The sequence below is a fragment of the Cannabis sativa genome, chromosome X (assembly GCF_029168945.1).
Source record: "Cannabis sativa cultivar Pink pepper isolate KNU-18-1 chromosome X, ASM2916894v1, whole genome shotgun sequence".
Classification (NCBI taxonomy): Eukaryota; Viridiplantae; Streptophyta; class Magnoliopsida; order Rosales; family Cannabaceae; genus Cannabis; species Cannabis sativa.
In genome coordinates this window covers 43,714,611-43,730,090 of record NC_083610.1, presented here as the reverse complement: position 1 = coordinate 43,730,090, position 15,480 = coordinate 43,714,611, and the positions used below count along the sequence as shown (strand labels likewise).

At 39.8% G+C, this 15,480-nt stretch overlaps 2 protein-coding genes and 1 non-coding gene across 3 annotated transcripts; 2 read left to right on the top strand and 1 right to left on the bottom strand.

Moving 5' to 3' along the window:
- Nucleotides 1-1,075: 1,075 nt before the first annotated feature.
- On the bottom strand, nt 1,076-1,182 carry LOC115703310 (small nucleolar RNA R71). Its single transcript, XR_004009086.2, has one exon. It is a non-coding gene; the product is annotated as a small nucleolar RNA R71 (small nucleolar RNA).
- A 232-nt stretch (nt 1,183-1,414) lies between these two features.
- On the top strand, nt 1,415-2,944 carry LOC133032188 (uncharacterized). Its single transcript, XM_061106055.1, has one exon. It carries the CDS (start codon nt 1,415-1,417, stop codon nt 2,942-2,944), a length of 1,530 nt encoding a protein of 509 aa, XP_060962038.1.
- A 2,448-nt stretch (nt 2,945-5,392) lies between these two features.
- Nucleotides 5,393-5,860, top strand: LOC115719527 (uncharacterized). The gene is made up of 2 exons (XM_030648611.2): nt 5,393-5,547; nt 5,662-5,860. The coding sequence occupies exons 1-2, from the start codon at nt 5,393-5,395 to the stop codon at nt 5,858-5,860; spliced, it is 354 nt and encodes a 117-aa protein (XP_030504471.2).
- The last annotated feature ends 9,620 nt before the right edge of the window (nt 5,861-15,480 follow it).

Below are 15,480 nucleotides of genomic sequence, written 5' to 3'. Positions count from 1 at the left end.
AGAATTAAATTTGTGAGTGTTAGAAAATTCTCACAAGCCTAGAGGAATTTTTTGTTATCTCTGTGCAGAATGCTAGAGTAATGCTGAACTGATGCTATAACACCTGGGAAAAAACCTGACTAGAAGAAATTAGCTATTCAAGCCATTTTTACCATATTTTTTTTTTATCTTGTAAGCAATTTTTCTAGCAGTAATAGAATTAATTTTAGCAAGTTTAATTACTGTTATTTTAATTTTGAATCATTGCTCACTCATTTTCATGTTATTTCTTTTTTACTTTAAGTTGTAATTAGTTGGTTTCACAACATATTTTTGTTTGCAATTCATGTGGAGACGATCTTACTTATCACTTTATTACTTGTTTGACTACGTATACTTGCGTATATAATTTTCACAACAAGTTTTTGGCGCCGTTGCGGGGGATTGAAACTAAAAATTGTGTATTATCAACTATTTTGCAATTTATTTTCTGGCTAAATTTCTAATCCTATTTGGTGCGCGGAATTTTTCTTTTTCAGGTGTAAACTAGTGTATGAACGAGCACGAAGAAGACCTTGAACTTGCTCCTATTGACCCCGAAATTGAACGCACTTTCAGACAAAGAAGGAAGGAACAAAAGGCTAAAAAACACTGCAATATGACCGATGGGTTTGAAGTTGGGGGTGCTCATAATGATGCTAATCCTATTGCTTTGGCCGATGATAGAGCCCGAGCAATAAGAGAGTATGCAGCCCCTATGTTCAATGAGCTTAATTCGGGTATTGTGAGACCCGAAATCCAAGCACCTCACTTTGAACTCAAGCCCGTCATGTTTCAAATGCTCCAAACGGTTGGTCAATTTGGTGGGTGGCCGACGGAAGATCCTCACCTCCATATTCCCTCATTTTTCGAGGTGAGTGACTCTTTCAAGCTACAAGGACTAAGTGAAGAGACTTTAAGGTTGAAGTTGTTCTCATTTTCCTTGAGGGATCGGGCTAGAGCGAGGCTTAATACTCTTCCTCCCGATTCGGTGACTAATTGGAATGACTTGGCTGAAAAATTCTTGAGAAAGTACTTTCCTCCAACAAAAAATGCAAAATTTTGAAGTGAGATCATGTCCTTTCAACAATTGGAAGATGAGACTACTAGTGTTGCATGGGAAAGATTCAAGGAGTTGTTGAGGAAGTGCCCACACCATGGTATTCCTCATTGTATCCAACTTGAGACATTTTACAATGGTCTCAATGCGACATCTAGGATGGTGTTGGATGCTTCCGCTAATGGAGCCATTCTTTCCAAGTTTTACAATGAAGCTTTTGAGATTTTGAAAAGGATAGCTAGCAACAACTATCAATGGTCAACTAATAGAGCTCCTACAAGCCGATAAGTAGCAGGTGTTCTTGAAGTAGATGCTTTGACCGCTCTAACCGCTCAAATGGCCTCAATGACCAACATTTTGAAGAACATGAATATGGGAGGAAGTGTACAACCAACCGCTACCATTCAAAGGGCAGAAATTTCTTGTGTGTATTGTGGTGATGGGCATACTTTTGAAAATTGCCCTTCAAATCCAGCTTCGGTTTGCTATGTGGGTAATCAAAACTTCAACCGCAACAACAATCCATACTCAAACTCCTACAATCCGGCATGGAAGCATCATCCAAACTTTTCATGGGGAGGTCAAGGGGCAAGTTCAAGTGGAGCACAAGCACAAGGAAAACAATCATTTTCACCGGGATTTTCTCAACAACCAAGACCTCAACAACCACACCAACCTCAAGGCTCTCAAACAAGTTCTTTGGAGAGTTTAATGAGAGATTATATGGCCAAGAATGACGCTGTAATTCAAAGCCAGGCAGCATCTCTTCGGAGTCTTGAAATTCAATTGAGGCAATTGGCCAATGATTTGAAGAATAGACCACAAGGCACTTTGCCTAGTGAGACTGAAAACCCAAGAAGAGATGGCAAAGAACATTGCAAAACGATAACCTTAAGAAGTGGAAAAATAATCGAGTCAAATGTGGCTGCAACAGGCAGTAAGGAGCCTTCTTCAATCCAAAAAGAGGGGGAAATGAAGAAAAAACCAGCAATTTCAGCTGCTGAAATTCCCCTAGTAGTTACAACATCCAGTCAGCATTCTGCTGCAGAAAAGTCTTTGCAAAAGCCACCTCCACCATTTCCTCAACGGTTCAAGAAGCAACAAGACGATGGTCAATTCCGGAGATTTCTTGATGTTCTAAAGCAGCTCCACATCAATATACCATTAGTGGAAGCTTTGGAGCAAATGCCAACTTATGTGAAATTTTTGAAGGATATTTTGACAAAGAAAAGGAGGCTTAGCGAATTTGAAACGGTTGCTTTGACAGACGGTTGTAGTGCTATGTTGAAAAGTACAATCCCACCCAAATTGAAAGATCCGGGCAGCTTTACAATTCCAATTTCTATTGGGGGTCGAGAGGTTGGAAGAGCTCTTTGTAACTTGGGAGCTAGCATTAATCTCATGCCTATGTCCATTTTTAGGAAGTTGAGAATTGGAGAAGCAAGGCCAACCACCATCACTTTGCAATTAGTGGATCGTTCAATGGCGCATCCGGATTGGAAGATTGAAGATGTGTTGGTGCAAGTGGATAAGTTTATTTTTCCGGCGGATTTCAATATCCTTGACTATGAGGCCGATAGAGAAGTCCCTATTATTTTGGGAAGGCCATTCCTCGCCACCGGAAGAACTTTGATTGATGTACAAAATGGAGAACTCACTATGAGGGTGAATGATCAAAAAGTCACTTTCAATGTCTTCAATGCTATGAGATTCCCGGATGAAATTGAAGAATGTTCGCGTTTGAGTGTAATTGATTCCATTATGGCTGAAAGTTTTCACAAGAAAGTGTGGAAGGATGAAAGGGTGATAAGTTCTCTTGAAGATCTTGAAGCCTTGAGTGAAGACGAAGAAACCCAAGTTTCTTAGGTTGAGCCAATGCAGCCTTTCCCTAAATTCAAGAGAGCTTTTGAGTCTTTAGAGTTGAAGGAAAGCAATTTCAAGCCTCTAAAACCTTCCATCCAAGAACCACCTAAACTAGAGCTAAAGCCCTTGCCAAGTCACCTAAAATATGCCTATTTGGGGGAGAATGAAACGCTGCCAGTAATTATTTCAGCATGGTTGGAAGCTGAAACTGAAGGTTTGTTGCTAGAAATGTTGAAGAAACATAAAAGAGCAATTGGGTGGACTATGGCAGACATAAAAGGAATTAGTCCAACGATTTGCACGCACGAGATACTCCTAGAAGCTGGCTGTAGTAACTCCATTGAGCATCAACGAAGGTTGAATCCTGTTATGAAGGAAGTAGTGCGAAAAGAAGTAATAAAGTGGCTGGATTATGGTATTGTATACCCAATTTCAGATAGTTCATGGGTTAGTCCTGTTCAATGTGTGCCAAAGAAAGAAGAAATCACGGTGGTGGCTAACAAGAACAATGAATTGATTCCTACTAGAACCGTGACTGGTTGGAGGGTGTGTATGGACTACCGGAAGCTGAATAATGCAACTAGGAAGGATCATTTCCCGCTGCCATTTATTGACCAAATGTTGGATCGTTTGGCGAGTAAAGAGTTTTATTGTTTCCTTGATGGTTATTCGGGCTACAATCAAATTTCTATAGCGCTGGAGGACCAAGAGAAAACAACCTTCACTTGTCCGTATGGCACATTTGCCTTTAAGAGGATGCCATTTGGGCTATGCAACTCTCCCGCCACCTTCCAACGGTGTATGATGACAATTTTTCAGATATGGCGGAGAGTATTCTTGAGATCTTCATGGATGATTTTTCAGTATTTGGGGAATCTTTTGGCACGTGTTTGGCTAACTTAGAGAAAGTGTTAAAGAGGTATGAAAAAACAAATTTGGTACTCAATTGGGAGAAATGCCATTTTATGGTAAAAAAAGGCATTGTTTTGGGTCACAAGGTTTCTCACAAGGGTATTGAGGTGGACAAGGCTAAGTTGGAAGTCATTGAAAAGCTACTGCCTCCTACCATAGTCAAGGGTATTAGAAGCTTCCTTGGACATGTGGGGTTCTATAAAAGGTTCATCAAAGATTTTTTAAAGATTTAAAAGCCTATTTGTTCATTGTTCGAACAAAATCGACCATTTGAGTTCACTAAGGAGTGTCATGAGGCTTTTGTGACTTTGAAAAAGGCATTGGTGACAGCCCCAGTTATTGTAGCTCCGGATTGGACTTTGCCATTTGAGTTGATGCGTGACGCTAGTAATTTTGCTATTGGTGTAGTACTTGGACAGCGAAGAGAAAAGATTTTCCATTCTATTTACTATACAACCAAGACTCTCATTGATGCTCAAATTCATTACTCAACCACCGAAAAGGAGCTGCTGGTTGTGGTATTTGCTTTTGACAAGTTCCGATCTTATCTTGTGGGAACAAAGGTGATTGTCTACACCGACCATTCAGCCATCAAATATTTAATTGCCAAGAAAGATGCGAAGCCAAGACTCATTCGTTGGGTGTTACTTCTTCAAGAGTTTGATTTAGAAATCTGAGATAGATAAGGGACGGAGAACCAAGTGGCTGACCACTTATCTCGGCTGAAAACAGGTGTTCAAAAGGAAGACAAAATGCAAATTCAAGAGACTTTTCCGAATGAGCAGCTGCTTGTTGTAACCCAATCAATCACTCCTTGGTATGCTGATTTTGTAAATTACTTAGTGAGTGGGATCAGCCTCCTGAACTGAATAGGCAGCAACTAAAAAAATTCTTTCATGAAGTGAAATTCTACTATTGGGATGAACCTTACTTGTATAGACAGTGTGCGGATCGCATAATGCGGCGGTGTGTTGCAAGCATCCTAGAGCATTGTCATTCATCTCCTTATGGTGGACATTTTGGTGGTCAACGAACAGCAACAAAAGTCTTCCAATCGGGGTATTATTGGCCTTCCATTTTCAAGGATGCTCATGATTTTGCAAGAAGTTGTGATCGTTGCCAAAGAGTTGGCAATATTTCAGCAAGAAATGAAATGCCATTGAATTGCATCCTTGAAGTGGAACTTTTTGATGTTTGGGGAATCGACTTCATGTGGCCATTCCCTCCATCTTTTGAGAATCTTTACATATTGGTGGTCGTAGATTATGTTTCTAAATGGGTGGAAGCAATAGCTAGTCCAATAAATGATGCCAAGGTGGTGATGAAATTTTTGCATAGGAATGTCTTCACAAGATTCGGGACACCGAGAGCATTGATTAGTGATGAAGGGACACACTTTGTGAACAAAGTATTGGCTGCCCTTTTAGCCAAGTATAGGGAATTCTTGAAAAAGTGGTGAATCCTAGCAGAAAAGATTGGTCCCAGCGATTAGATGACTCACTTTGGGCCTACCGTACCGCATTAAAAACTACTCTAGGCATGTCTCCTTATCGCCTAGTTTATGGGAAGGCATGTCATCTTCCCATGGAGTTGGAACTCAAGGCATTTTGGGCATTAAAGAACCTGAATTTTGATCTTTCAGCTGCGGGAAAGGCCCAAAAATTGCAATTAAATGAGTTAGATGAGTTGCGCTTGTTTGCCTATGAAAATGCCAAGTTGTACAAGGAAAAGATGAAGAAGTGACATGATAGTAGGATCAAAGAGAGAGTTTTTGTGAAAAATCAGCAAGTGTTGTTGTTTAACTCAAGATTGAAGCTATTTCCGGGAAAGCTTAAGTCCCGTTGGTCGGGTCCATTTACGGTGATGGAAGTGTATCCTTTCGGGGCTGTTGTGGTGAAAGATGAAAAGTCCGAAAGAGAATTCAAGGTCAATGGACAACGATTGAAACATTATTGGGGAGAAGAGGTCAATCGAGAAAAGACTTCTATCTCCTTGGAGGATGCTTGATGTTTGTAAGTTGGCGGTGCCAAAAGAAAAAGAAAAAAAAAAAGATTGAATTGAGAAAAAAAAATGAAAAAAAAAAAATTTAATGAAGGCACCCTAAGAAAAAAAAAAGAAAAACAAAAGAGAAAAGAAAAAAAATATATATATAAATATACATATATACACACTTACACAACTACATATATATAATTCTAATTTTCTCGTTACTAATGAATTTGCAATGGTGTGGTGATCTTGATTTCAGGTGCAAAGAATGGAATGACAGAAAAAAAGGGACTGCTGCAATATGGTGTGAGCAGATTTGTATGTTGAAGCAGTAGACCCCAGTACAGCATTGGATCAGCATCACTTCAGCATTTTAAAGCATGGATGGCAAAAAAATGAAATTGCTAAAGTAATGCTCTAACTGCTGAGAGTATTAAGTTGTGTTTAAAATACTGGGAGTTCAATTGAAGCAGGGGTTTGAAAAAAAAAATTCTTTTACTTACATAAATATACATATAACATACATCAATATATACTAATATAAATAAACACATATTGTAGTATTTTGATTTCTATTTTTATTTTTTTTATTACTCTATTTTATTTTTCTTCATCAGAAAACCCCCAAATCAACCATTAACACTTAATAACTTAACCCTAACCTCACCATTCCCATCCCCACGAAGCATAGCCTCCACCATTGCACCCATCCACACCTTAGCTGCATCTTCACCTTCACCAACCCAGCCCACACGAAGCCCTACCACCATCAATCTCATCTTCGTCCATAACTCTCAAAATCACCTTCGCCACCATCTCCGAACAAGACACCAGCCACCACCGTCCCCTCTATAGAAAACGCGACCGATCAACTTGGCCTAAGCACCAACCCGAACCTCCGCCTGACTTCGAGATCTCCACGAGCCACTGTCCTAACTCAACTACAAACCAACACTGCCTTCAGCCATTCCCATCTCCGTCGACAGCACCCAAGCAGCAGTCAACACCATCTTCACGAGCTCCAGTTTGCACAGCCAACCGAGGCACGCACCAACGAGTTCCGTTCACCACGCACCATTCTCAGCAGCAAGAAATCGAGCAGCTGCACAACAATACCTGTACGCAGTCAAAGCCAAGCCAACGAATCGGAGCCCGCACATTTCAGCCAAGCAGAAGTAATTCCGAGCTTGTGAATTTAAATTGAAAATCTATTTGGTTGGAATGTATTATTTGGTGAACATTGTGGTCTGTGCTATTTTATGGTGGAGTAGTACTTGATTTTTTTTGCTAATCTGTTAGTGTACTGGTGTTAATTGGGGCTGTTGAGAGAAACTTTGTGTGGATGAATTTTACTAAAACAGAGGTCAAAATGCCAAAAATCAAGAGGTGTGCTCATAAGCCTTCGCAGAAAGATGCTCGAGAAGCTAAAAAATTTATTTCGGACGATGCTGAAAAAAAATATCTTGATTCGGTTCGCCACAAGGAATTTTATGTCGAGCGAGGAACGATAGTAAGAGATGAGGACTTCGGTAGCATGCCGCCATGGCTAATAGAGAACATAAAAAAGAGAAATTGGTTACAATTGTGTGAAGATCCGGCCTCCGCAGTTTGTCAAGTGGTAAAGGAATTTTACGCAAATTTTCTGGCACATGAATTGCCAGCTGAGATTAAGGTGCGAGAGGTTAAAGTAAAATTTTCCAACAGAGATATCAATCATTACTACCAGCTCAAAAATGTGACTTGTGAGTTCTCTAAAGACAGTGGTAAGCTCACTGATGAGCTAATGCACAAGATTGTGCCCGAATTGGCAACTCCAGAAGCAGAGTGGGAAATAGATGGGCATGGTGTGTTTCGTTTCAAACGGGCTGATCTGAAACACGATATCAAGTGTTTATATAATTTCGTTCAATCCACTCTGCTGCCTACGTCACATGACTCCACAGTGAGTCGGGAAAGGATGTGGATGCTATATTGCATCGTGAAAGGCAAGAAGATTAATGTCGGCAAGATGATAGCTAAAGAGATCTTTGAATGTGCACACTGGGTCAAAGGGAAATTGTTTTTCCCATGCCTCAATACTGAGATGCGCTAATGTACCGATGTTGACTGACGAGGATCCGGTTCCAAGAAAGGGAGTAGTTAGCTTCGGGCCTGCTCTTGCCCCGAAACGTACCACTGCATCCACTTCAAGGGATCCAATGGATGAGCGCATGGCCAAGCATGAGGCTCTACAACAACAGATGTGTGAGCGGCTGCAGTCTCGCTAGAACTATGAAAGGGAGCGAGATGCGTGGATGATGCAAAATCTTTGTCGCAACCAGCCTAAAACAGCCGCTGCATTTCCCGCTTTCCCGGAGAAAATCCTTGCGCCTTGGTGCTCCGTTGATAACGAAGAAAGGGACTCCGGTGGTGGAGAGTCGGATTGTTGAGGGAGTATTTCCTTTCTCCTTAGTTAATTAGCTTAGTTTGACTGTTATGTGTTGTGTTGTTGAAATAAGTGTGCTAGTTTAAGTGTTGCTTCTGTTTGTGTTTATTACTTTGTGTGTCTACTGTTGTTGTTGAATTTAGTATTGTGTGTAATAAGTATTAGGTAAATTAGATGTGTATTAATCATGTTGTTTTGTCATGTTTGTGATGTTCTGTTTTAGCTTGCGAATGAGAAAATTAGTGCTTGTATTTTTCAGCTTGGTTTAAGGTAACACTCGATGATGAAAAAATATCCATTTTTCTCCATTTGTGGGCTGCGTTGGTTTGTGTGTTGAAAAATGCTCATGGGCTAGCATTTAGACAAGAATAACACTTAAAATTAGCATTTTTCAACACACAAACCAAAGCACTCCACAAATGAAGAAAAATGGATATTTTTTCATCATCGAGCGTTACCCTAAACCAAGCTAAAAATACAAGCACTAATTTTCTCATTCGCAAGCTAAAACGAACCATCACAAACATAACAAAACAACATGATTAATACACATCTAATTCACCTAATACTTATTACACACTATACTAAATTCAACAACAACAGTAGACACACAAACAGAAGCAACACTTAAACTAGCACACTTATTTCAACAGCACAACACATAACAGTCAAACTAAGCTAATTAACTAAAGAGAAAAGAAATACTCCCTCAACAATCCGACTCTCCACCACCGGAGTCCCTTTCTTCATTATCAACGGAGCACCAAAGCGCAAGGATTTCCTCCGGGAAAGCGGGAAATGCAGCGGCTGTTTTAGTCTGGTTGCGACGAAGATTTTGCATCATCCACGCATCTCACTCCCTTTCATAGTTCCAGTGAGACTGCAGCCGCTCACACATCTGTTGTTGTAGAGCCTCATGCTTGGCCATCCGCTCATCCATTGGATCCCTTGAAGTGGAAGCTGCAGCAGTGGATGCGGTGGTACGTTTCGGGGCACCAGCAGGCCCGAAGCTTACTACTCCCTTTCTTGGAACCGGATCCTCGTCAGTCAACATCGATACATTAGCGCATCTACACATCTCAATAATGAGGTATGGGAAAAACAATTTCCCTTTGACCCAGTATGCACATTCAAAGATCTCTTTAGCTATCATCTTGCCGACATTAATCTTTTTGCCTTTCACGATGCAATATAGCATCCACATCCTTTCCCGACTCACTGTGGAGTCATGTGACGTAGGCAGCAGAGTGGATTGAACGAAATTATATAAACACTTGATATCGTGTTTCAGATCAGTCCGTTTGAAACGAAAACACACCATGCCCATCTATTTCCCACTCTTCTTATGGAGTTGCCAATTCGGGCACAATCTTGTGCATTAGCTCATCAGTGAGCTTACCACTGTCTTTAGAGAACTCACAAGTCACATTTTTGAGCTGGTAGTAATGATTGATATCTCTGTCGGAAAATTTTACTTTAACCTCTTGCACCGTAATCTCAGCTGGTAATTCATGTGCCAGAAAATTTGCATAAAATTCCTTTACCACTTGACAAATTGCTGAGGCCGGATCTTCACACAATGTAACCAATTCCTTTTTTTTATGTTCTTTATTAGCCATGGCGGCATGCTACCGAAGTCTTCATCTCCTACTATCATTCCTCGCTCAACATAAAATTCCTTGTGGCGAACCGAATCAAGATATTTTTTTTCATCAGCGTCCGAAATAAATTTTTTAGCTTCTCGAGCATCTTTTTGCGGAGGCTTATGAGCACACCTCTTGATTTTTGACATTTTGATCTTTGTTTTAGTAAAATTCAGCCACACATTTTCTCTCAACAGCCTCAATTAACACCAGTATACTAACAGATTAGCAAAACAAATCAAATACTACTCTATAAAAATATTCAGATAGCACAGACAACAATGTTCACCAAATAATACATTCCAACCAAATAGATTTTCGATTTAAATTCACAAACCCGGAATTACTTCTGCTTGGCTGAAATGTACGGGCTCCGATTCGTTGGCTTGGCTTTGACTGCGTACAGGCGTTGTTGTGCAGCTGCTCGATTTCTTGCTGTTGAGAATGGTGCGTGGTGAACGGAACTCGGTGGTGCGTGCCTCGGTTGGCTGTGCAAACTGGAGCTCGTGAAGGCGGTGTTGACTGCTGCTTGGGTGCTGTCGACGAATATGGGAATGGCTGAAAGCAGTGTTGGTTTGTAGTTGAGTTAGGACGGTGGCTCGTGGAGATCTCGGAGTCAGGCGGAGGTTCGGGTTGGTGCTTAGGTCGAGTTGATCGGTCGCGTTTTCTGTAGAAGGGACGGTGGTAACAATGGTGGTGGCTGGTGTCTCGTTCGGAGATGGTGGCGATGGTGAAGATGGTGATTTTGAGAGTGATGGACGGAGATGAGATTGATGGTGGTAGGGCTTCGTGTGGGCTGGGTTGGTGAAGGTGAAGATGCGGCTAAGGTGTGGATGGGTGCAATGGTGGAGGCTATGCTTCGTGGGGATGGGAATGGTGAGGTTAGGGTTAAGTTGTTGAGTGTTAATGGTTGATTTGAGGGTTTTCTGATGAAGAAAAATTAAAACAAAATAAAAAATAAAATAGAGTAAGAAACAAATAAAAATAGAAATCAAAATACTACAATATGTTTTTATTTATATTAGTATATATTGATATATGTTATATGTATATTTATGTAAGTAAAAGAAGTTTTTTTTTATTTTATTTTTTTCGAACCCTTGCTTCAATTGAACTCTAAGTATTTTAAACACAACTTAATACTCCCAGCCGTTACAGCATCACTACAGCATTACTTCAGCAATTTCATTTTTTTGTCATCCCTGTTTCAAAATGTTGAAGTGATGCTGATCTAATGCTGTACTGGGGCCTACTGCTTCAACATACAAATCCGCTCACACCATATTGCAGCAATCCCTTAGTAACGAGAAAATTAAAATTATATATATGTAGTTATATAAGTGTGTATATATGTATATTTATATATATATTTTTTTTTCTTTTTGTTTTCTTGGGGTGCCTTCATTGAATTTTTTTTTTCATTTTTTTTTTCTCAATTCAATTTTTTTTTCTTTTTCTTTTGGCACCGCCAACTTACAAACATCAAGCATCCTCCAAGGAGATAGAAGTCTTTTCTCGATTGACCTCTTCTCCCTAATAATGTTTCAATCGTTGTCCATTGACCTTGAATTCTCTTCAGGACTTTTTATTTTTCACCACAACAGCCCCGAAAGGATACACTTCCATCACCGTAAATGGACCCGACCAACGGGACTTAAGCTTTCCCGAAAATAGCTTCAATCTTGAGTTAAACAACAACACTTGCTGATTTTTCACAAAAACTCTCTCTTTGATTCTACTATCATGCCACTTCTTCATCTTTTCGTTGTACAACTTAGCATTTTCATAGACAAACAAGCGCAACTCATCTAACTTTTAATGGCAATTTTCGGGCCTTTCCTGCAGCTGAAAGATCAAAATTCAGGTTCTTTAATGCCCAAAATACCTTGTGTTCCAACTCTATGGGAAGATGACATGCCTTCCCATAAACTAGACGATAAGGAGACATGCCTAGAGGAGTTTTTAATGCGATACGGTAGGCCCAAAGTGAGTCATCTAATCGCTGGGACCAATCTTTTCTGCTAGGATTCACCACTTTTTCAAGAATTCCCTTGATTTCTCTATTGGAAATTTCAGCTTGCCCGTTGGTCTGTGGGTGATAAGCGGTGGCTATTTTGTGCTTCACACTATACTTGGCTAAAAGGGCAGCCAAGACTTTGTTCACAAAGTGTGTCCCTTCATCACTAATCAATGCTCTCGGTGTCCCGAATCTTGTGAAGACATTCCTATGCAAAAATTTCATCACCACCTTGGCATCATTTGTTGGACTAGCTATTGCTTCCACCCATTTAGAAACATAATCTACGACCACCAATATGTAAAGATTCCCAAAAAATGGAGGGAATGGCCCCATGAAGTCGATTCCCCAAACATCAAAAAGTTCCACTTCAAGGATGCAATTCAATGGCATTTCATTTCTTGCTGAAATATTGCCAACTCTTTGGCAACGATCACAACTTCTTGCAAAATCATGAGCATCCTTGAAAATGGAAGGCCAATAATACCCCGATTGGAAGACTTTTGCTGCTATTCTTTGACCACCAAAATGTCCACCATAAGGAGATGAATTACAATGCTCTAGGATGCTTGCAACTTCCCCTTCCGGCACACACCGCCACATTATGCGATCCGCACACTGTCTATACAAGTAAGGCTCATCCCAATAGTAGAATTTCACTTCATGAAAGAATTTTTTTAGATACTACCTATTCAGTTCAGGAGGCTGCATCGCGCTCACTAAGTAATTTACAAAATCAGCATACCAAGGAGTGATTGATTGGGTTACAACAAGCAGCTGCTCATCCGGGAAAATCTCTTGAATTTGCATTTTGTCTTCCTTTTCAACACCTGTTTCCAGCCGAGATAAGTGGTCAGCCACTTGGTTCTCCGTCCCTTTTCTATTTCGGATTTCTAAATCAAACTCTTGAAGAAGTAACACCCAACGAATGAGTCTTGGCTTCGCATCTTTCTTGGCAATTAAATATTTGATGGCTGAATGGTCGGTGTAGACAATCACCTTTGTTCCCACAAGATAAGATCGGAACTTGTCAAAAGCAAATACCACAGCCAGCAGCTCCTTTTCGGTGGTTGAGTAATGAATTTGAGCATCAATGAGTCTTGGTTGCATAGTAAATAGAATGGAAAGTCTTTTCTCTTCGCTGTCCAAGTACTACACCAATAGCAAAATTACTAGCTTCACACATCAACTCAAATGGCAAAGTCCAATCCGGAGCTACAATAACTGGGGCTGTCACCAATGCCTTTTTCAAAGTCACAAAAGCCTCATGACACTCCTTAGTGAACTCAAATGGCCAATTTTGTTCCAACAATGAACAAAGAGGCTTTAAAATCTTCGAAAAATCTTTGATGAACCTTCTATAGAACCCCGCATGTCCAAGGAAGCTTCTAATACCCTTGACTGTGGTAGGAGGCGGCTTTTCAATGACTTCCAACTTAGTCTTGTCCACCTCAATACTCTTGTGAGAAACCTTGTGACCCAAAACAATGCTTCTTTTACCATAAAATGAAATTTCTCCCAATTGAGTACCAAATTTTTTTCTTCACACCTCTTTAACACTTTCTCCAAGTTAGCCAAACACGTGCCAAAAACTTGTTGTGAAAATTAGCTTATCCATGGGCTAAAGATCCTCAAGCAGAAGAATATGATGCGAGACCTCCCAACAATTAAGGAGATCAACACAGTCTGCGAATGATGCATGCTTGGGAAACAACATCGACAGCTTTTTCCATCTGGCAAAACTTGGAGAGTCAAAAAGCCACTGGAGCTAGTCCATACTGACGTCTGTGGGGCAATGCGCACTCCATCGAATGACCAAAACAGGTACTTCATTCTCTTCATTGATGACTTTACTAGAATGACATTGGTTTATTTTATACAACAAAAATCGCAAGTCTTCGATATTTTCAAAAATTTCAAATCCCGTGTTGAAAAACAAAGCAGTGACTACATCAAGACAATTATAAGTGATAGAGGCAAAGAATACACTTCTAATGAATTTAACAAGTTTTGTGAAGATGAAGGGATGGAGCACCAACTCACTGTTGGATACGCACCAGAACAATATGGCGTATCTAGAAGGAAAAACAGGACTGTTATGGAGGCAACAAGAGCCATGCTGCTAGAGAAAAGTCTCCCAAAACAATTTTGGGCAGAGGCAGTAAGCACTACAGTCTACTTGCTCAACCGATGTCCAACCAAAGCCGTGCAAAATAAGACGTCAATCGAAGCTTGGAGCGGACGTAAGCCATCAGCAAAGCATCTCAAAGTCTTCGGCTGCATATGCTACAGTCACATTCCAAAAGAGAAAAGAGGCAAGCTTGATTAGGCTTGGCAAAAAGATCCATTCATTCGGATCGGATCAGTGACGGATCATTACTGATCCGAAACATTCGAATAGTTATTGGATCTTGGATCAGATCCCACCCGCCCCGCTTAAATTTTTTACGGATCGGATCTGACCTGATCCGTTTTAAATATATGTTTTTTTAAAAAAAAAATTATTTTTTAATATATTTAAAAAAAAAAAAATTTGAATCTACCCTAAATTAAATCCCAATTTCACCAAATCTCATTTTCTTCTCCTCATTTTCCCGAGAAAATCCAAATTCCTCTAACACCCAGGTCTCTCTCGTCTGATTCTTCTTCTCCGTCCCCTTTCTATATGTGGCTAAACACAATTCTTTCACAGAAAAACCCCTAAACTTCTCTACTGTGGCCGCTCCAATGGGGTCCTCTGGCTTGCCCACTTCGCCGGTTCTCTTCCTCTCATCTCAATAAGGTATCTTGTGTGTTTTATTGCTCACAGTGCGTTTTCTGTGCCACTTCGTCGGTTCTCCATATAATCAAAGTTTGATAATAACTCTTTCTACTATGATTCTCACGACGGAAATTGAAAATTTATAAAATCACGATTTACGACTGTATCAAAGCTTTTTCTTATTCTATTTTTAATTTTCTACCGTTACACCGATGAAAATTGATTTATATTACTTTTGGCTTTTACTTCTTTGAATGAGTTTTATATGTGTATAATGTTGATGTAGGTGATTGAATCTGATTATATATATTATACCTGAAGGAAGAAGGAAGAACGAAGGAAGAAGAGTAAGTACAACTTGAATCGTATATATAATATATATGTGTAAATATACTTCTATATCTATTGAATTGAATCTTCTTTTATTGTTTTTATTTGATGGGTTTTCATGTTCATACTTTCGTTTCTTAATATACATATAATGGTTGATGTCATGGCCTTCTCTTACTGGTTCCGATTAAATTTTCACCAATTTATTAGCTGCACTGAGATTTGATTTGGGATGAAGATATTTTTTGATGAAAGAGATATTCTTTACAAGTATTATTTTTTACTCACTTTTAATATACTGTGTTTAGTAGAAATATAAGCTCTATAATTGGTGTGACCACTTTTGATCTTGTAATCGTAGCTAAAACTTTGCATATCTTTAAAAACTAATCGATACCCTTTAGGCTTTATCTAATAAATTTTGACCATCTACTATTGCCCACATATTTCTCGTCAATGTTT